General features: G+C 40.4%; 1 protein-coding gene across 3 annotated transcripts in view; it reads left to right on the forward strand.

Moving 5' to 3' along the window:
- Positions 1 to 20957, forward strand: part of CNKSR3 (CNKSR family member 3) — a 62257-nt gene extending 41300 nt beyond the window's left edge. Inside the window, exons 4-13 of one of the 3 annotated variants that reach the window (XM_074144497.1) lie at positions 763 to 850; positions 3707 to 3748; positions 5650 to 5769; positions 7231 to 7290; positions 10043 to 10111; positions 10852 to 10998; positions 12568 to 12692; positions 15158 to 15366; positions 15619 to 15708; positions 17127 to 20957. In XM_074144497.1, coding sequence (XP_074000598.1) covers positions 763 to 850; positions 3707 to 3748; positions 5650 to 5769; positions 7231 to 7290; positions 10043 to 10111; positions 10852 to 10998; positions 12568 to 12692; positions 15158 to 15366; positions 15619 to 15708; positions 17127 to 17425 — 1249 coding nt within the window. In that variant the 3' untranslated portion in view covers positions 17426 to 20957. Of the gene's footprint in view, positions 1 to 762; positions 851 to 3706; positions 3749 to 5649; positions 5770 to 7230; positions 7291 to 10042; positions 10112 to 10851; positions 11086 to 12567; positions 12693 to 15157; positions 15367 to 15618; positions 15721 to 17126 lie in introns of all 3 variants that reach the window. The other 2 variants (XM_074144495.1, XM_074144496.1) reach the window with 2 other exon arrangements.
- Positions 20958 to 21233: the final 276 nt, after the last annotated feature.

The raw sequence follows: 21233 nt of genomic DNA on the forward strand, positions 1-21233 counted from the left end.
GGTTAGGAGGAGAGCTGTGCAGGGACTGGCAGCAAGGAGAGCTTTTATCCTTCAATATCCCCTCTCTCCAGCAGGGAGTCCATTCTGTGCCCAGGCAGTGACGGCTTGTGCCTCTTACCTGTTCCTCTCCTCTCACCCTGTTTCTGGCAGCTTGCCCTAAATTTCTTCTGCAACTCGTTGTCAGCAGGATGGTTTGCTTGTCCGTTTCCAAACCTGCTGGCGTTGCTTATGAACCCCTCTTCTGGCTTTCAGCAGTCTGGAGGGTCTGAGGTGAGACTCTAAAGCTGCACTACCTATAATGATCCTTTTCTAAGATTGAGCCTCACTGCACTCTCTCTGTAAAATGTGAAAATCCATTTTTCTTCTTTTACAGAATTTGTTTTCTTTTCAGTCTGAGTTTAGTAACCAAAGACTTGGAAGGTAGAAATCTACTTACTGACAAAACCAAGGGTGTAATTTTTACAACACAGTCAGTGTGATCTGACTTGAGCATGCAGCTGAGAGAAGTTCAGTTTGGAAAATTGACAGTTTCTTCTGGCTTTGCTCTCTCAACCTGCTTACCACAGGGCTAGACATTCACCAATTTTGGCACAAGGACGGAGAAGGACTATGCATTCAGGAATATTTATATTATAAACTGTGTCCTCACACTCATGTGGACATCAGAGTTACAGCTCTTGCTCTCGTGCTATTCCTCACTGATAAGGTAGAATGAGAGAAGACTGGTCCTTTGAATCTAAGGGGAATTTTCTCTTGTTGCAGGACACCATTTACAGGTATTGCTGACTTTTCATCAATGAAGAACAGAATCATTCAGCTCTGCTTGGATCTCACTACTACTGTTCAGAAGGTCAGATGATTTCTTTTCCTCTTTGCTTTCCAAAGGGGAAGGAAGGGGGGTGTTTGGGGAAGTAATGTGCTTGCTGTGTACAGAGTGCTAATTGGAAGGCAGATCTGGAAATGAGAGGGTATTTCAAACTCTGAAGTTCAGTTTCAGTTGTCTGTTTTTCTGAGTTGGGTTTTTTTTCCCCCCAATTTCCAATTTTGCCATTGCTGGCTGTATCTTAAGTGACAGTGGTTTAAAGGCTAGTTATGTTTTCTTGAGCTTTAATGAAAAGAGGGTTAGTTTCTGAAATAGTTGGTCTGAATTTGAAGATTTTCAAGTTCCAAACAACATTACCAGTGCTAACTCTAAACAAAAGTATGACCATTGATTACTGTACCAATGCTTGCAGGCTCCTTAGGTCTTGTCCCATACAGAGTGTATGAGCCATCAGATGGGAAATGCTGCATGGGAAGGAGCTGCCACCTTTATGACGCAAATCCCACGAGCCAGGCTGCTTCTGTCCATGGTGTGAGACCACAGTATTTTGTTTCCATACTTTCCATTTTTCAGCTGTGTGATGAGCACTCATATTGGTGACAGCTAAAAGAGCTCATAAATGTGGCAGTCTTGACAAATGATGTCATTTTGTTCTCTGAATAACGCTGCCTGTTTTAGAAACCGTTCTGACAGTGTGCTGCTGCTTTGGCTGTGAAACACGGTCTGCAGGCCTCAGCTCCTGCCCGACTTCTCACAGCCATTAATCCACGGCCGTATGTTGTTTGAACTCTGAAGAGTCATGTCTTGTGCCATGGGTGATTCTCTCCCCGTTTTGGGGGGGATGATGCCAAAGGACAGAAACATCCTGTGGGTTGTCAAGCTCTGATGGTACCCAGTTATATCAGTTGGATCGTTGTGAAAGGATAGTGTCTCAAAGTTCAAAGGCACAGAAGTTTGGCTTGCTGCTGAATGCCCTTCTTGTTTGGGCGCTGTGTGTGCAATTGCAGAAAATCAGTGATTTACAGCTACAGATTTGCAGATTGTGAAGTAGAACAGTAAGCGTTTCTAGCAGCAGATGGTGTTCACCCAAGGGTGCTACAGGAACTGAGATATGAGATTGCTGAACTATATTAATAAAACTACTAAAAATGGTACCTAATCTGTCAGTTAAATCAGCCTTTGATGGCAGGGGAATGGAAGTTGGTGAATACAACCGTAGCCTTTTTAAAAGAGTCAGAATACTTCTCTGCCAATTTGATACGAGCTATAATAAAGAATGGGATTGATGCATATGAGAAAAAGCATTAGTGAGGGAAGAATCAACACTATTTTGTGTTGATTCTGACAATGCGCTGCAGATTCATTAGAATGATCTGAAGCAGTCTACTGATGTGGAAGAGAAACAACAACTGAAAAATCTTTAGGTGAGTTTTTAGACTTCAGAAGTATTTCTTACTAGGGTACTACAGAGTGTAGGAATAAATGGTCAGTTCTCATAGTGGAGAAGAGACCAGCATGGCTCTTGTGGAACCAATGCTGCACTGCATAATCGTAAAGGATGTGTAAAAGTGGGTGAATAATAAAGCAAGGTGGGAATGCAGTAAGATTCCAGTTCACTGTAATGAGAGCTATATAGATACAAGGAACAGAGTTTACTCCACTGTTTCTTAAAGCTTTACGGCAAACTTTAAGGTGAAAATAATAATCAGTGCAAATAGAAATGGAGTGAAAAGACTCCGCAATATTGAGCGACTGGGCTGTGTGGTGATAGGCGACATTCACCATTGATTCATGCACATGTATTTAGCAGAGAAAAATTATGCTGATGCACAACGATGGAGTCTAAACTTTGTAGCAGTGTTCAGGAAAGGTCTTGAAGCTTTTGGTGAGAGAATGTAAAAAGTGACCTCAGTCCTTGGTGGCCATTAAAACAGTGAACAGGGTGTTAAGAGTTATTATGAAAACATAAAAGAGAACATAGCTGAGGTGTTTTCTATATCTCTGCTCTGTCCATATCTGGAGAATGTTCTTGTGGATTTCTGTATTTAAAAGCACAGAATAGAGCTAGGAAGGGACAGAAGAAGTGTTGAGGATAATTAGAAATATGGAGCAGCTTCAGTTCACAGCTCCTGGCTGCATCTCTCGGGCATTGTATGTAGTTATGAAGGTTGAGACATCAATGGCAAATGTCTTGACATTTAAGCTTGTTTAAATGCTTGGGGTTTGGGGTTTTTCTCTTTATAGATACTGTAAATATGGTTTCATTATTTACTTGCTGTTTTAACTTTTTAATCTGAGAATCTAATACCATTCTCTAGTTCAGCTGTTCTTGCAGAAAACAATGACGACTTCTGTAGTCTGTTATATGAACTTGTTTCAGTTCAAAGACTTTTGTACCTGGGCTGCGTAAATAATGCTTTGTATGCAGTCCTCTGGCTCTCAGGAATGTCATCGATAGCATGTTTTTAAAAATCACTTTTCTTGCTATTTTTAACAATATGGTTTAAATCCATTTTGATGCCTGGGACAGAGGAGTGCCCGAGTAAGGGTTTATTGGCATAAGGCAAGCTCATGTGCCTGGCCTTCTAAGAGCCTAGTTTTATTGTGTAGGGTTCTGCTTTTCTGGAAGAATCTGCTGCTGTAATTGAATCCCATGTTCTCTTAGTTTTCAAGGTTTATTATTGCTTTCTACTAGGGCCAGAAAATAGTTGTTTAACAGTACATTTGAGCCCTACTCAGTGAAAGTAATCTGATTAATCCCTGCAGCATAAATCTCTTGATTTCAGTTCGAGGTTAAAGTGGCAGTTTTGCAGCGTTTTCAGAGATGATGTGTTTACATGTTTATTGGTTAATGTTGGGCTTTTGTTCTTGTTTTGTTTTTAGGACTGCACTGTGGCTGACATGGAAGATAAAGTTCAGACTGTAGTAAGTACACATTTTTGTTGAAACTCGGCTCCCTGCATTCACACTTACTTAGGTGGTTTCTGCACTGACTGTACTGACAACTTTCAATCCCACACATACAAGCATATCATGCAAGGAAACATTGTTATGGGCCATTTCGGGAATATTCTTTACTGTAGAGAAAAATCAATGAAATTTGAACAGATGGATACTGTGTGCAATAGCACAGTCAAGTGTTCCTTGAAGTTTCATTGCACAGCTATTATTTTTTTTCAAGAGAATTTAGACCTCAGTTTTTCAAGGGAGGGGTAGTACTGTAGAAAGATCATAGGCTAAATAAACCAATTATGCCTGTGATGTGCATTTAGTGCCTTAATAAGCATACACTATGCCTTATTAAGCTTCTTCGTGCAAAAGAACTGCCCTGCCACAGAACTGAAGTTCAGTCTCTTGATTGTACTTGAGCTTGAAAAGATCTGAGTTTTCAGGGTTGTTTGAAGCAGCCTTTTGACCAAACGAGGAGAGTAATGGAATGCTTTTTATATTTTGTAACAGTTAATCATCGCTTCCTGCTTTTGACATGAACCAGGCTGTGCTCTTTGATAAGGCCTTCCGCTAGCTCATAGATGCTTAGGAATTTAGTAGCACAATAACTAAAAATAATTCTGTCCGTAAATAATGAGACTACGTAAAAGGGAGTTTTTTGCATCTTTTCTTTTTCCATTTGTGCACACCCACTCTGGAAGTAGGTATTGTTGTTTGGAGTTCCCTTGTTTGAGCAGTTCCTCGCATTCACACTTAAGCATTGTTTTGATTTATTTTATTGCTGCTCTATAAATCTCATGTAAAACAAAACAAACAAAAACCGTTGGAACTATTGTTTCCAGGGACCATTGTAATCCAAACCAATGTATTCCTACAAGACAGCTCCCCCTGCCCTGTAATTATGTATATCCACTTTGAAGGATTTAAACCCCTTGTGAAAGGTGGCTTACAGTGCTGATTCCCAGATTGTGTATAACTACTGTACTGTGTATTAATCCTCCCTGCCTCTCCTTTAAGCTATTGTAACCTACTTTGAATTTCAGCATTGCTTCAGTTAATGGCAGGATCCAGAACACACTGTGGGGCATTAGTGAAATTTGTGAGTGTAGGGACAGCACAGATTTTTCACTGTGGTTTTTTTCCTTCTGATTAATTAGCTGTTTTGCTAGTTAAAAGTTCTACAAGACAAAGCCATTCTGCCTCTGACTTTACTGACACACGCGCACACAAAGTCAGAATTTGCCTTGAGTTATAATGTTGGCTTAGGATCAGTTATGTTTAGGTCAAAAGGAAATACAAACCTTGCCTGCGTAAGCATTCCAGAAGAGGTCAGCTCAGAGGCACATTGGAAAGAGTAATGCTGAAATGCTTTAAGTGCTAGATGTCCTGCCTTGTACTGTAAAGCTTTTTGCAGATAAGTCAGTTGCCAGCATCTCATTTTTTTTTATGACAAACGGCCAATTTTGTTCTCACAGCAGAAATAAAGAACAATGTGAAAAACTGTCAGTTCGTCTTGCAAGGAATCATCAAAATGTTTCAGTATTTTAATGGGTTATATATTGGTTAAAGCAAACAAACCCCAGACCCGTTCTTTTTGTGATGTTTTTTTGTGTTTATTTTTTTAAACAGAGGATGTGTTGGCATCTGTTAGCGATGATGAGGTGGCACTAAAGGAAACAGGTCTTCTGTTACAGTAAGAAGATAGACATGCTGTAGAATAGATTTGTACAAAGAAATCTTCTATTTTGGTGATTCTTAACTACGCTTTATTAGTGGACCAAGTTTTAGAACTCATTTCACTTCCATTTTCGAAAACTGAAAGAGGAAGAAGTCAGGAGGGAAATTTTGTAACTATTTTTTGTATGTTCTTATTGTAGGCCAAGACTTTAAATGGCATTTGTGATAAAGCCATCCGATCAACTACAGATCCATTGATGAGCCAGTGTGCGTGCCTGGAGGAAGTTCATTTAACCAACATTAAACCTGGAGAAGGCCTGGTAAGAACTGATTTTGGAGTGTCCTGATGTCACCAGCGTTTAATAGCTAGTCTTGCAAGCCACTGCGTGTGTTTGTGTGTATAGAAAGATATTTTAAAACTGCTAATATCCTATGGGGAACAGAAAGGGGGAGGAACTCTGAGGGTTGATTATCAGGTGGTGTGCTGGAGTGGCTGCCAGAGATGGGTATGCATGTTAATATGTTTGATCCCAAATATAATTTTTGATGAAGTGTTGCAGATTTGTGTCTTAACCAGTGTATTGGGTCATATACAGGTGCTTGTGAAATCAGACATTTTATTTTTGCAGGTTACCTTAGCCAGCTGTTTTTTGGCCAGGGGAGGGAGAAGGTGGTTAGAAATGGCATTTGTGTTTCTAAAAGACACATTTTTATGTGTGTTTATAGCAAGACCGTGAAGAACATGAGGATTTTTCAGGTTTGCTGTGATCAGGAATGTGATAAATCCTTTTAAATGTTCAGTGGTTGTGTAATATCACTGAATCTACTTCATTCAGTGGATTTTTTCCTTGTACTTCTGAGCAGAAGTGGTAGCTTCAGGCAGATTAGATGACTAAGACTGCTGAATAACATCCAGTTCTGTACGGCTCAGTGTGAGTGCTTCTAACAACAGACATAAGTAGGAAAAGTAGAGATTTACTTGTTCACAAATGATGAAACCAATGTACCGGTCACCTGTCCTGCTTTGAGGTAAAACGGAACCAACTTTTGGTTCAGTAATTTTACTTCTAAGATAAGCCTCACTTAACTCTCTGAAATGAACAGCATATTGTGTAGAAAACTGTCTTGTGGGGAAATCTATGCAATTGCTAGTTAATGACCTGTTGGTGATTTTTAATTTGGTGTTCATATGGTCAACACTTACTTCATGTGCATTTGTCCTTGCATTCACACTCAGCGTTAACGTATACAGCCACAAATACTTCCTTCTGCCAGAGCTTTTGTTGCTTATGTCAGCACTGTGGTTACAAGGCAGTCTATATATTGACTTGCCAAGAGAAAATTGTAGAAGAACATGGAGGCAGTATTTGTAGCCCACCTGTGTAAGGGTGCTTTGAATGGAGAGAGCTGGTGACCATCTAGTAAAACCTGTAATTCTCCAGTGCAGTCAGGAAAGGAAATAGTTTTGTTTAAGGCCAAAGACCGACGAGGCAGCAAGACCAGCTGTGTTTGGTATTACCAACCAGACAGTGTTTCTAAATTGCATTCCATATATAAGTTTTTTTAAGTCATCATAAATATTATAATTAATTACAGTAAAAGTGATCTGTGAAGAGGTTTAGAATGTTGTAATACTAGACCACACACTTTTCTAGGGAAAATGTGTGAATTGTTAAGTGTTTTTAATAATGTTTTGAGTCTGTTGCCAGCAGTTGTTCAATCAGATAAGTTAGGTGGTTTTTTGCCTTTAAACTTGTTTTTCATTTTGTGCTTACATTTAGGGAATGTACATCAAATCAACTTATGATGGATTGCATGTAATTACTGGAACTACAGAGAACGTAAGTGAAATAAACGTAGATTAACTCAGGCTATCTGACTAGCTTGGAGTTTGACTTTTTTTACTACTTTTTCCAGTTTTACATATGACTTTCATGATATTACTACTTTAAATACTGTGGTGCATCATTTGTTTATCCACGATTTGTAAATATTTGTGTCTGCATGTTTCACTGTTAGTCTAATTAAACCAGTTTCTGCAAGTATGTGAGTTAGTTCAAATGCTTGGCATTAAAATAATTGCTTTAATAAGTTACTCTATCTGGTGTTCTGAGTGCTTATGGTATCTTTCTTAACAAAGTCTTGAATGTATTTGCTCTGTGCTGGCAAAGGCAATCTCTTCTAATGGGAATGTTTAGGTGGTAGCATGCTAAATTCAGTAATGAGTAATGAAATCAATGAACTGTCCAGTGACAAAATTACCTTGTACTGTAAAAAGACTATGAAAAAGTAAGACTTTAAGAGCGGTCTGTTGGAAGGAAATGGTTGGCATGATAGACAACTGTATTTTTTGCTGCAGGCGGTTGCTTATTTCGTTCTGACACTGTGAGTTCTCTGTAGCTGAGACTTTAATAAAGATTTCTGGGCAGTCATTTCAGTGGACTTGTGGCCAGCAGCTGAGGCTGGCGGGTGATGCTGTGGTGTTGTCAGACACGGTACTCTATAGGAGCAGTGGCTGCCAGAAAAAGGAGCAGAGGAAGTTGGCTTTTGCAGCAATGCCTTTTCTTTTCTGAATAGGAAAGAGCCAGTGGTTCTAGTTGTACCCCTGCCAAGTCCAGGGACCAGGGAGGAGTGGGTGGGAATCTGTGCTTGCAGTTTGGAGTGAAAACTGAAAGCTTGTGTAGCTTTTATGCTGTTGCCCTGGCACAGCTCTGTATAGGGTCTGAAACACAGACCAAAGCCACTTTGTCAGCAATTTCAACATCGGATAAATGCGGAAGAATGTGATGTTGACTGCCGCCAAGCTCCCTGTGCATCTAGATCTCATTTTGGAGGCTAGGAGTGGGGCTGTATTGCCTCTGTGGCTTTGAGTGTTGATCTAAACATCCAATTTTTTTTTTTTTTTTTGAATACTGGCTTTTCAGCACTAGCTCTTCCTTTGGAGCAAAAAAGCTTGAGAAATGACAGAGCTGCGAACAACTGGTCTTTCTGGTGGCATGGAATCAGGCTGGGTCTTAGCTCAATTTTCTTGCTAGGTTTGGAATGGTATTTTAATAGCTATCCCCAGAAGCCAGTGTGTTAGATTGCGGTGGAATTGCACCCCAAAATTAACGATATTGTACATTGGAAGGACTGGGGAAGTCCATGCGTTTGATAGCAGTTAGCCAAGAGGCATCCTGAGTAGTGCCATCCTGCTTGTGACTTCCTGCGTCACGTTGGCCCAGATCTAAACTTTGCTCTTTTCTCTGTTCACACAATGCGATTGCAGTGTCTGCTGTGCTCCCTGGCACTTGTTGTAGGAGTCCTCTGTGCAAGGGTCCCCCACCCTCCTGCAAACAGACTGTTGATAGCCCAAAGGACAGCTTGAAATGAGCTTTGTTTTTCACAAACTTGACTTTGGCCCAGGATTTTTTCCTGATCTTGGTTGACTCATATATATGCAGCCTTCCACAGAGGCATTTCCTCTCAGAGGAAGTGAGAAGACAATGAAAAAATGGGGTTACTCATGATAGCTGGAGCCTCCCACAAATTCCCCCATGTTGTCTTCCCTTGTTGCACTGTTTATTCCTACAGTTCCTTCTAATAAAAAAAGTTAATTGAGCCTCGGAAGGTGTGATGATAAGAAGGGAGCTCTTAATCCAGGTGCTTAGCTCTGGAGTCATTGGGAAGAGCTGGCCTGGTGCCAGGTGGTTACTCATGGGGTGGGGGCAGTGGGAGGAGAAGATGTCCCAAGACCAAGGTGCACTATACCAAGGCACTGTGTCTGTGCACTTTGGGTGTTGTCAAGGCTGGTCAGAGTTGGTGTGTTAACAGCAGTGAAACCAGTTTTAATAACTGCAGTGATACCTGTTGCATGGCAGCAGCTGTAGATAAATCTAAATAAATATTGACACATTTAGCTGTTCCTTGATAATGATTTCCTAGAGCTTGGGGTTTGTTCCAATAAAATTGCATTTTAAGGTGTGTTGTTATTAGATAGGTATTTGAAAAATACCTGTATACTCACACTTGGTGTGTGCAAGCATATATTTTATCTGTTGACCTTGGTGATGCTGGAAGGTGCGTTAAGGTTGGTATCTCTTATTTGCACTAGGAAACAAAAAGGGAAAGTGAAATGGATTTATTTTGTGGGTTGGAGGAGTTTTGGCCCTCTGTTCTGTACATTCAAAATCTTAGTGTATTTTTAAAAATCAAACTTACCTTTCAAATAAGTGTATACTAAGATAGTTGCTGTGTTAGGATGGAAGTCTTCCTTTCAGTCCTCTCGCACTCTATCTGAAGCTGCAGTACGTACTGGAGGCAAAAGGACAGTGTAGACCGTCCCATGACTTAAGTACAATTTGGCCTGTGACACATGTAGGCTATACCTTCTCCCTTTACCTTTAGTTCCCCCAGTATAAAAAAATAAATCGTTAAGTTGAACTTTTTTTGCACTTCTCAAGTCATCAACAGATGTAATGTGTGATCTAGTCCTGCGAAATTTTCAGCAATGCTCCTCATTATAGATGCAGCCTTTGACTTTGCTTGGTGGGGGTTGTTATGGGAGGGAAGAAAACCTACTGAAGCACATGCCTCTTGTTTTCTTCTTTATAGTCCCCTGCTGATCGATCTCAGAAGATTCATGCTGGTGATGAAGTGATCCAGGTTAATCAGCAAACTGTGGTTAGTAACTGACAGCTTCACCAATCTTCCCCCTGCAAAGCTTCCCCCGGGTTTTGTATGGATGGGGTCAGGAGGCGGTTGTGGTGTTTTCCTGTTGAAATCTTTGAGGCTTTTTAACATTTTGCTTTCAAGAAAGATTTTACTTGAACTTAAAATTAATTCTTTGCAATATTTTGATAAAATAAATACACACTATTTTGTGTTTAAACACTGTATGCATCACATTAAAATATTATATTTTATTTAAGGCCTGATTTAAAATGCATTGTTGCAATCTACTAGAATGCAGATAAAAATAACTTTAAAAAACCCCCAGTATTTGTCAAATCATTTGTATCTGGGAACTTAGATGAAAAAATTACATTTTTTGCTTAGCAAAGGTAAGCAACACCTTTTGATGTGAGAAAGAAACATGACAGAAGTAGTTCACTGAACCCCTGTGTTACTCAACTTGACCACATCCATGCATCCTTTTAGGACTGGAGCTGAGGTATTAAGAGCATTGCTTGATACCTCAGAGTTTAATTTACAGCTTAGGTAGAGAAGTTTCTTTGAAACAAAACAAAGAAGATGCTTTCAAAAAAGGTGCTTTCCTCTTTCTTTTTTCTTTATTCTGGCTTTTTTGGATTTTTCTCTCTTTAAGTTCATGTTAAAACAAACAGACTTGGGGGAATTAGGTTTTTTCTTGTTTGCTTTCAGAAAAGCCATACTAAATAAAAGATATCTTTATTCTCTTCTAGGTTGGATGGCAACTGAAAAATCTGGTGGCAAAGTTGCGAGAGAATCCTGCTGGAGTCAGGCTGCTGCTTAAGAAACGTCCCACCGGCTCTTTCCATTTCACTCCTGCTCCGCTAAAGAACCTGCGCTGGAAACCACCCTTGGTGCAGGTGAGAGGCTGCCGGCTCAACTCTAACGTCAGGATGGGAATGCCTTGGTTGCAACATGAAAGAGAGAAATACCAGAAATGCTCCCAGGTACTCATGTTTAAGTACAGGTCAAGGAAGGTTAGATGAAATGGCTGTCCTCTTCTGGTTCTTAGATGAAAAGGAAAATGTTCTTGTCTTTTTTTTAAACCCAAGATAGTGCCCTCTTGATACACAAAGGGACTAGGTGTATTGAGCATTTTAATCAGTCAGCGTGCCACTGGGAGAACTTGTCTGAGGCAAAACTGCTGATATGTATGGAATTCATCAGCATGGAGTAATAAATGCTTCCTCTGTTAGGCAGAGTAATATGTTTTTGCTGAAATAACTAGTATTATTCCATGTATTTGTCCTCTTTTTAGTCTGATGAAGGGTGGGAGAGAGAGTGTTTTTTGAGAAATTATTTAAAGTACTTATTTAAATAAGATTTGGTTGTTGGGCAATTCAGATTGGGTAATGAGCAGACAGAGGAAGGGAAAGTGAAGTTAATAACTTAAATAACCATGTTGAAGAATGACATGTTGTATTAGGAAGCTTAATGCCTACAGGAGGAAATAACCTAATTGAATCTAAAGTGATTACCTGAAATAAAGAAAACCAAGGAGAATTCCCATTCCTACTTCCACTCTGGAACAAGCCTCCCTACAGCTGTGAGGAAAACATATTAACCTGTGAAATGCCAGTGGCTATCGCAAGTCTTGAGGCAAGCAGTTTTCTCTCAAGCTGAGTAGAGGATGCACGTTTGACTCCTTGCTCGTCCTTCCTTTTACCAATGCCTGTGTCTTGTTTTTGTGGCATTGCGCCTGCCATTTAATCAGAGCCAAAAACGCCACCACCCTGCGAGCTTTCCAGGGTTACCCAAAGCCAGGACTGTATTACTGGTGTGAAGAGCTGGACTGGGATATAGGCTGTGGCAAGCAGCATTTCCTTGGAGGAATGAGCGATTGGAGAAGCTTGGAGAGGCAGGCAAGAGCCTGGGGACATAGAAGCGTGAGCCACAGAGAGCAAAATGGCAAACTTGCTCAGATGAGCAATACCAAATATATTTTTCCTTTGCTTCCCTTAATCTAGTTATAGCACTTGATGCTATTTGTGATGAACTTTACCGCATTCCTGTCTGTGCCCATGTCCAAGGCTTGAACTGTATAGAATAGGGGTAGTGTGAGCTGGCTTTCTAAGTGTTGCAAATCCTGTCTGTATTTAACAAATTGCATCCCTTTAACGGATAAAAGAATAGAAGGGGGTTTGTCTCTATTCCTTTTTCTGTCTATGGAATTTGCAGGAAAAATAGAACTGGAAAGAGCAACATACTCTTGAGTAATGCAGTACCTGTGATGGGATTTCTGTAGGAGGGACCACAAAGCTAGCCAAAACTGGGGATGGCGTAAAGTGTAAATGCTAAGAGTTTTTAATGTGTTTATTAAGCATAGAAATAGTTCACTAGGGGATGAACTGGTACTACTGATTATTCAATAACCTTTTTGAGAATGATAAATCAGTGCTCAGATGTTTGATAGCTGTCTAACATTTCAGACCAGTCCTCTGCCAACTTCAACCCAGTCACCAGAAAGCACCATGGATACCTCACTGAAAAAAGAGAAGCCAGCCATTTTGGATCTGTATATACCACCTCCACCAGCTGTTCCGTATTCTCCTCGGTATGCAAATAAATCTACACGACTGAACAAAAAAACTCCTTTATAACACTTGTTTCTGAGCTGGCTTCTGTCAGAGCTCTGTGCAAATTAGCTTGGGGAAATTGCAGATCTCACAGACTTTCTTCTAGTTGCTTAAATGCATACAATTGCTTAAGCTTATGCAATGCATAAACTACCAGGATCGTAATAGACTTTATTATTGGAAGATTATTGTGTGCCACTTAAATCAGTGTTGTTCCCAAAACACGAACGGGTGACATCCCTAGTTTTGTTGTGGGGTTATGTTTTTGATTTTTTTAAAAATCTGATGGCACATAGCAGGAAGTAATTTTTGTTTGTAACTTTCCACTGTTTTTTTGTTGGGTTTTGTTGGGGTTTTTTTTGTTTGTTTGTTTTAGCAAGTAAAGTAACTATTTGTTTGAGTTAGGATAGAAAAGAACTTGCTTTAAATTGTTGTATAAAACCAGAATGTTTCCACTGAGGGGAAGGGAGAGTCAATTCTTTCAACTTTTTTTTTCCTTATGGTGTAAGCTATAAAAATGCAGACCTGTGTACACACAAGAAGGGGGGGTGGGGATATGGTATGGCTGACTTTTCTTTGTCCTCAAGTCCATGTTGATTCATTCCAGAGCCCTGCCAGCTGACCTGGAAAGGTGATGGACAAAAAGGTTTTTAGGGAGGGAGTGCTGACACTTAATGTTACGTTACATAGCCCAGCACAGAAACTCTGACCTTTTGCTGCAGGACTCACATAGGGGGAGATCTTGCCTCCTGTTGTGTAAGGCCTGATATAGAGACCGAGGTTGTATTAATGCAGTCTTCAGGGCAGTACCGGGGCAGGGGAAGAGGGTTTGTCCAATGGTGGGGTCTGTTTACTGAAGTTGGACCCACCTTGACCTTCTGTCTCCCTGTTTTTCATGTTTATGCATGCTCAGTTCTTAAAAAAAATAAAAAACCAAGTAAAAAGAATCAAATTTCTTGGCATAAAAACAAGTATGTAGAAGTAACAGATGAGGTCATTTCTTTAAATCATTCATTTCAAGAACACTGGTGAGTTATATGCATGTGCTTAGTTTGTTTATCTCTTTCCTAAAGAGTCACAAAATTATATCTAACTTCAGATGCCTTTAGACCTGAATCCCTGTTGGCAAGGAAGGAAGTAGTAATGCGAGCTATAAAACTTCTCCTGGACGATGTGTGGAACGGGGAAGGCTTCTTGATTTTGACTTTTAAAGAAAGCAAATGTGGGAAGCTGTAGCAGACAGGAAGGGGAGAAAGTGCAGTTCTCTCGTCTTCTATTTGGCTATTAATTTCACCTCTGCATGTTTTGGTGTGCTTTCAAACTGTGTTGCATTTGTGTCATCATTTCTTTTCTCCTCCATCATCATCCTGTTCTCTTGCCTTCCTGACAGGGACCTTCTGTGGCTCATGCTGAGAAGGCAGAGAGCAGTGGCTGGTTTCTCTCCCCACAGCCCAGTCTCCACATGGTGGTGTTGTAGGAGAGCTCTCTGTGTACATACAGTTGTGGTGTGACACTTGCGTGCAATTTTCGGTCCCTGAAACTCCATAAATAACTTCCTCCCATTCACTAAGCTCTACCATTGGGTCTTGATGGAGAGCTTGGATAAAGCTGTATGTGCTGGCCAGGGGGCTGTTGTGAGTGCTGGAATATGTATGTGCTTAGACAGTCAGCTGTGTATCTTTATGCCTGACTTAGCTGATGGTCGCTTCAAGCGGTAAGACTGTAGCACATACAGGAAAGGGGGGGAAAAAAACCCCAGGCAAATCTTAACTTGGAGGGTAGGTTTTCTTCCAAAAGTACTCACTGGTTCTAAAAATGGCTGTTTCTTTCTGGCCTTTGGAATAAGGATTGCTCTGGGAAGGGAGTTCCTGGAGAAATTGCTGAAAATCACATGTATATGCAGTGTGAATTTATTACTGAAACTCTCAAGGGAGTCTCACTTTTGGATAGGGAAGGTGATGAATAACCAGTGGCAGTTATTGGGCTCTTAAAATGACTGAAAAGCATAGTCCTTCAGAGTGAGGCGATAGGTGTTGCCATTACACAGAGATGGATGAACGTTTGCATGCACTCCTCTGTAACAACCGTGTATCGAGGAGGCAGTGAATCAGGAGCTTTGATACTCTCGGGGCAGAAAGGTTCCATTTCTCAAAAGCATTTTCAGGGGTGGTGCCTCTAAAATTCTGCCTGTTAAATTACTGGCTCGTTAAAAGTGAATTAGCATGAGAGATGTAGCTTTCTTTTCTCTTTGGTAAATATGTTTATAATGAAGTCTTCCATCACCTCACTTGGTTTTTTGTTTTGTTTTGTTTTTAAACGTGTTTGCAGCACAATGATAGTTATCAGGAGCATGACTTAATGACTAGAAGTGTCTTTCAAACCTACTCATGTCTGTGGCGTGAAACTCTTTTAAGCTGCTAACTGAAGTGAAATGTCCTTTCAGAGATGAAAAGGGGAGTTTTGTATATGGAGGAGGCAACAAACCCAGTCAGCCACTACCTGGCTCCAAGGGCGCCGAGTCTCCCAATTCTTTTCTGGATCAGGAGAGTCGAAGACGAAGGTTTACTATTGCTGATTCGGACCAGTTGCCTGGGTATCCTGTGGAAGCAAATATCCTACCAGCCAAGATGAGGGAAAAAACACAGTCCTATGGTGAGTTCATTCCTCTTGCGTTATTGCTGTTACGACAAACCCTTTGGTCAGTTTGGAATAATTTGTGTTAGAAAACTGCTTATGGGATTTGATGGATATTAAGGGCAGTCTGTGCAAATTGTGAATGAAATTCCCCATCTGAAATAACTTCACTTGAAAGCTTTGCCTTTGCTTAATTGTGGAAATTATCGATCTAAAAATTGGTTTCCTAAAATTAGCGTAGTTCCTCATAACATTCTCTGTTGCCTTTAGGAAAACCTCGCCCTTTGTCAATGCCTGCGGATGGGAGCTGGATAGGAGCCGCAGAACCCTTCTCGAGGCCACGAGCACCAGGGAGAAAAGGCAAGGTTTTCAGTTTTGTCCCTCTTTCTCTCCGAAATTTCCTTGGGGTGAACTGGGTGGAAGGAATAGAGGATTAGTGTTTGCGTATTGCTGAACTGATCCAAAGATGACAATTGTTGGTTTTAGGAGGAATGCCAGATGGTAGTTGTGAAATCAGTGAGGCTTCAGTGCTGGGCTCATACTTCTGTTGTCCCATCTTAGAACTCTTGTGAGCGTTAAAAGTAGGCTAGAATGACTAGGGCAGACCTGCTTTTTTGATGAGTCTTTCTCTTTGTTTCCATCACTGTGGAGGCTGTTGTAGAAGCAAGCTTGTTCTCAAAAGTAAAATGTAGGGCCTTTTAGGAGTTGCTTTTTACTGTGATTATTGTTAGAAAACAACATATTCTGTAGATATCACAGAATGGGAGAGAAACAGAAGCTGATAGTGTTGGGTGTTAGGTTGGGTGGCTTTTTTTCCCTTCCCCCACCGCCCTTCTCTCCCTCTCCCCTTTTCCATCTGAAAGGCTATGAGTCCTGTTAGAGTGGGAAATAAGAAAGGATGACTATTTAGTTTATTCTTGAAATCAGTTATGAAAGCTAATGCTTAATTCTAGGGAAAACAGAAGCTGAATTTTATGATTTTAATGCAAAAATAGAAGCTGATAACAAGAAGCATCAGCCTGGAGGGATATTAAAAATAGGTGAAGTAACAAGTCTAACAGAATGATCACCAGGTGGCAGGGCTGGTTTTTGCGTGTATGGTTTTTGGTTGGTTTTGCTTTTGACTCTGTGTTGGCTTTTTTAAATACTTGAAACGTACTTAAGTATTGCGGGCCGGTATGTAAGCTGGGTCAGAAGAAAGGCCCTGTAGGATGTTTCTAGCAGCAGCCGCCATGGTCAGGTTTCTAGGGAGGAGTAAAAAAACCAGAGAAAGCATCACAAATCAGTGGTCAAAACCAGGGAAGTGCTTACATCTTTATCTGCAAAATTAATTTATGTTGTCCAGGGTAATATTTGTAGCTTTTAAGTTAGTCATGAGTTACACTCATATAAACCTGCATTCAACTCTGGTCTGTCAGCATCTTCAATGACATGTTACAAGAAGGTCTATTAGGTCTTGCTCACAATAATGATTTGCAAGAAGGTAGCTGTTGCAGCTGTACTAGCTGTTTTAGTGTGTGTGAATCTGGATTTTAACAGTCAAATGGTATTCTCTCTCTGTGTAAATTTATTTCGTTATTTTTGTGTTGCTTAAAACATATTAGAGATGCAAAAAGCCATAAATCTATTGATAGCTGCTTATATCCAGGGGTGTTATGAAAGGTAACTAAAATCTGATCAATTTAAAATGTAACTAGAATCTTTTTATAAAAATAGAAAATGTTAATGGAGAGTTTTGAAGTCAGCAATAATTGATTTTCCTCCTCCTATTCACACAGGTGAAGATGTCCTCTGCAGGTACTTCAGTAATGAAAGGATACCCCCAATCATTGAAGAAAGCCCCTCCATACAACACCCCCTCTCAAGGCCAGTGTCTGACAAGCATTTAGTGAGGGGAACGGATTATATTCGAGGGAGCAGGTGTTTTATGAATGCAGACCTCCACAACAGTGCAACAATTCCTTTTCAAGAGGAAGGTGCTAAAAAATCCTCTGTTACGTCGTCCACAAAATCCTCCTCTGCAGAGCCATCACTGCTGGTCAGTTGGATCACGAGACTGAAATTGTTGACTCATTGACTATTGTTCACAGGATTGTTACCAAGTGCCTTTGCTCATCGGTCAGACTTCTCTACTTTTCAGCTTAACTGATGCATAGTGACTAATGCGGTATTCTTTTCCTGGAGAATCTTACATTTTTGCTTTCTTGTTTGTGATTTTTTTGACGGATCAGAGGGTGTCGTAGAGCAAGGAGAGGAGAAAGATAAAGATCAACTTCCTCTTTGTGGCCAAAAGCTGAGGGTGTTTATTCCAGTGGAAATGAGTAAAGTTTCAGTGATACGGAGGCCACCTGTGACCCGAGATCTGCGTGATGACTCAGAGGAAATCGTTGCATGACCGTAAAGTCCAGGGGCACTTCACTTGTCTGAATGCTCAGAGGCTGGTGTGACTGGCTGGGTGTCAGAGCATGCAGAGCTCAGCAGAAGTTGTGTTTACTCTCCTGACCAGGAAAGATAAGCAGGGAAATGGCAGTTTCATGCAAATTAGCGATGCTGTTGCAAGTGCTGCACGAGATCAACTGCGTGAGGAAGAAGTACTAGTGTTGGCATTCTTTCTCTGATATCCAGAGATCTTAGGAAGCCTTAGGAAGAGAGTTCTCTCATTCAGAGATCTTAGGAAGTTGGACTAATTTAATTATAAATCAATCCAACCTGATATATAATCCATTTTATTGAAATCACCGTACAAATAAGGAGCGCTGAACAGCTGCAGTGCTCATCTGTAAAGATACATGGATTGCTACAAAATGCTAAGAAATGCATCTGTAGAGGTGGTAAAAGAATATATATTTTTTCCTTAATTGTTTAAGAATGATTTGCTGTTAACCAAAGTAAGCTTTTAAAGGCAGTCCTGTTGGACTTATGCAGACTTTTACAGTGGTTCAGTTTTTGAATGATTTGTTGTTTTTATGAAAAATATGTGCTATTATACATTACAATTGTAAGACATCTTGCTATTTTCTATATAGCTCAAATTTTTTCCCCTCCAGAATTTTAAAGTAACATTGGGTATTTTGGGAGGAAAATAAAACTCGTTTAACAAAAGAAGAGGATATTAAAGAAGTATTGTTTAAAACTGAATGTACATAAGATTGTTAGTATGCAAACAGTTGTGTTTAAAGTAATTTAAATGTTAAATATAGTTGTATATATTTTTTACAGTTAAACAGTTACAGTTTGTACCTTCCTGTCTGCGGTACTGGGCACCAATTAGTCAAATGAAAAGAAAAAGAAAGTCTTTTATATTCCTTGCTAACTAATTGTAAGACTAACTATTTTCATAGATGTTGCATTGCCAACAGCCTTTACACCTTTGGTCTTGCTGAAGAGAAGAAGAATAATTTGTATGTAATAATTGGTGGGGGGAAAAAAGAGGTTAAACACTAGCTTGCACTTTGGACTGAGGCAGGAATTGTGTGATAACACAGGTGTTAAAAACATACCATAATTCTGGCTGTGAAGATGTGACCACTCTGCTGCAACAAGTTAATGAAGGTGTGCTACAGCCCTGCAGTGATACAGGGTGTTAAATTCCATTCTCAATTAATTATATTTGATTCTGACTCACTTGTGATTTAGGTGGGGGCTGGTTTGGAACTTTTTGATCAAAGCAGATTATAATATGACTGTCTTGCACCACTCCTCCACCCTCTTCTCTCTCTCAGACTTTCCTCATAGGTGCTCCTGTCCCTTCATCATCTTGATGTCACTTCATTGGACTGTCTCCAGTATGTCCATGTCTCTCTTGTGCTGGGGAACCCAGAATTGGACACAGTACCCCAGGTGTGGCCCCACCAGTGCTGAGCAGAGGGAAAGGTTCACCTCTCTCAACCTGCTGGCAGTGCTTTGTCTAATTAATGCAGCTGAGTTTCCACTGTAAATTAGCCAAGATCATTGAAAACACAGTTGTGTGTGGTTTTGCAATCAAAAAGGCAAATGATGGTGGAGTTTTTTGCCCCTCTTGAGCTTTATCCATCATTGTTGATGGACTTCTGGCCATTGGAGTGTATGTATGCAGAATAAATGTAGCAGAACACAATATGCCTGGTTTTGTTGGAAAAGCCACATCATTACTACTGTGAACTTATGTGCTCTGGTAAGCTCCCTTGACTTCTTAATACTCTTGTCTGCAAGTACTGCTTCCTGTATGCTGCAAATCCTTTTTATGTAGAGTATGGTGTGTAGGAGTCTTTCTCTGGGAAGCTGGTGTTTTATTTGCCTCGGCAGAGAGGGCTTTTTTTCCCCTCTGATTATCAGATGGAAAAGCTCCAGTATCTGTTCTCAATTGTAATAGACTGTTTTGGGTTACAGTATGAATATTGGATGCGTGCACTCTTCCCCTGCCCCTCTACCTCTCACGACTTTTTTAATGCAGTGATTTCACTTACGGGAACAAGCAGTTTAACACAGTGACCTAAAATACAGCCATGTCTCTGTTGTTTGAAACCTAAGGAGATAAGTGCAGTTGAAAGACTTATTGAGAGCAGACTTTACTCTTTCTAATATATATAAACTAGAGCTTTTTGCTTCCTGTACTGGTGACATTGATTACCAAAAAGCAAATGCATCAAGGATACTTAAAAGAACAATAAAAGCTGTAACTTTTTAAGCACTTGATAATGCAAATTAAACACCAGACCCCTTTTTCCTTTGCCTGTATAGTGCTCTGACGTGTAGCTTGACCTTCTTCCAAATGTCTGCATCTATTTAAAGACCTGACTTAGTCTTGCTACACAGGGGTAGCTGTTAAGGTATTGGCTCCAAGATTCTCCTCTAATAGAAATTTTTGTCAACGATTGTTGGACTTTTTGGTTATGCACCCATCATTCACTCTAGAAATCTTGATTCAAAGTGAAAATTAGTTTTAATTGACCTGTTTTGTCCCTTTTCCTGAGAGAAAAGAAGGAAAAGAAGGGAATATCTATGGGAGACACATTTTCATAAATTATGTTGAGTCCAAGGAGAAGTAATGGACCCCTCTCTTCCTGCATGGAGAGGGGAGGTAGTCTGAAGTACTTGGGAAAGGCTGTAAGTCCATAGCCACCTGCAGCCCATGTATTTTGAGAGAGGACCACTGCTCCATGGCTGCCCTGATCAATATTCTCAACCCGTATGGCCAGCCTTAGCAGAAGGAACCTCACTTATGTCTTCAAGTACTTTCCGGTAGCTTCTTTACCTATGTATATGTCACACCAAGTCTTCTCTTTATCCTGTGGAGCCCATTGCTATGTATGTGGCTTTGAGAGGTGGCCACTAAGCGAGGGTGTTTCTTGGCTCAGGTATGCACTAAAAATGTCCAAATGATTTCTTTACCAAAGAAGAAAGCATGCAGCTCTTTATTTCCTTTATATTTGTTACAAAATGTTAATGATACCAAAAAGCTCTTCCCAAGAGAACCAGTGGAGTAGATGGGGGAGTCAGGCTCTGATCTGCAGATGGGCTTTGTGTTGTGTAAAGAGCAAGTGTGCTGTTGCCACTGGATGATAATGCAATTGGTTGAATAAGCTGCTGCAGATGTGCAGTGGCAGCTAATAAAGTCCTTATTTTGTTTCAAAGAAAGATTGACGTTCCTCACTGCATGAACACCAAATGAGGGGGAAAACAGAAGTACCAGCGTAGGAAGAGAAACAAATTGAAGTTGCAAGGAACTGATAGAAAGCGAGTCAGTAAGTGCAGGTTTTACACTGTTCTGTGAAAAGCACTCGGACTTCAGATGGTTTGCTTCCCTACATGACCCATCTCTCCTAGCAAAGACTAGAGATTAAAATCCCAGCTATCTCTGTGCATAATGTGCAATATTAACCAGCTGATGGTATTTAGCAAATATA

The sequence above is a fragment of the Numenius arquata genome, chromosome 2, assembly GCF_964106895.1.
Source record: "Numenius arquata chromosome 2, bNumArq3.hap1.1, whole genome shotgun sequence".
Taxonomy (NCBI): domain Eukaryota; kingdom Metazoa; phylum Chordata; class Aves; order Charadriiformes; family Scolopacidae; genus Numenius; species Numenius arquata.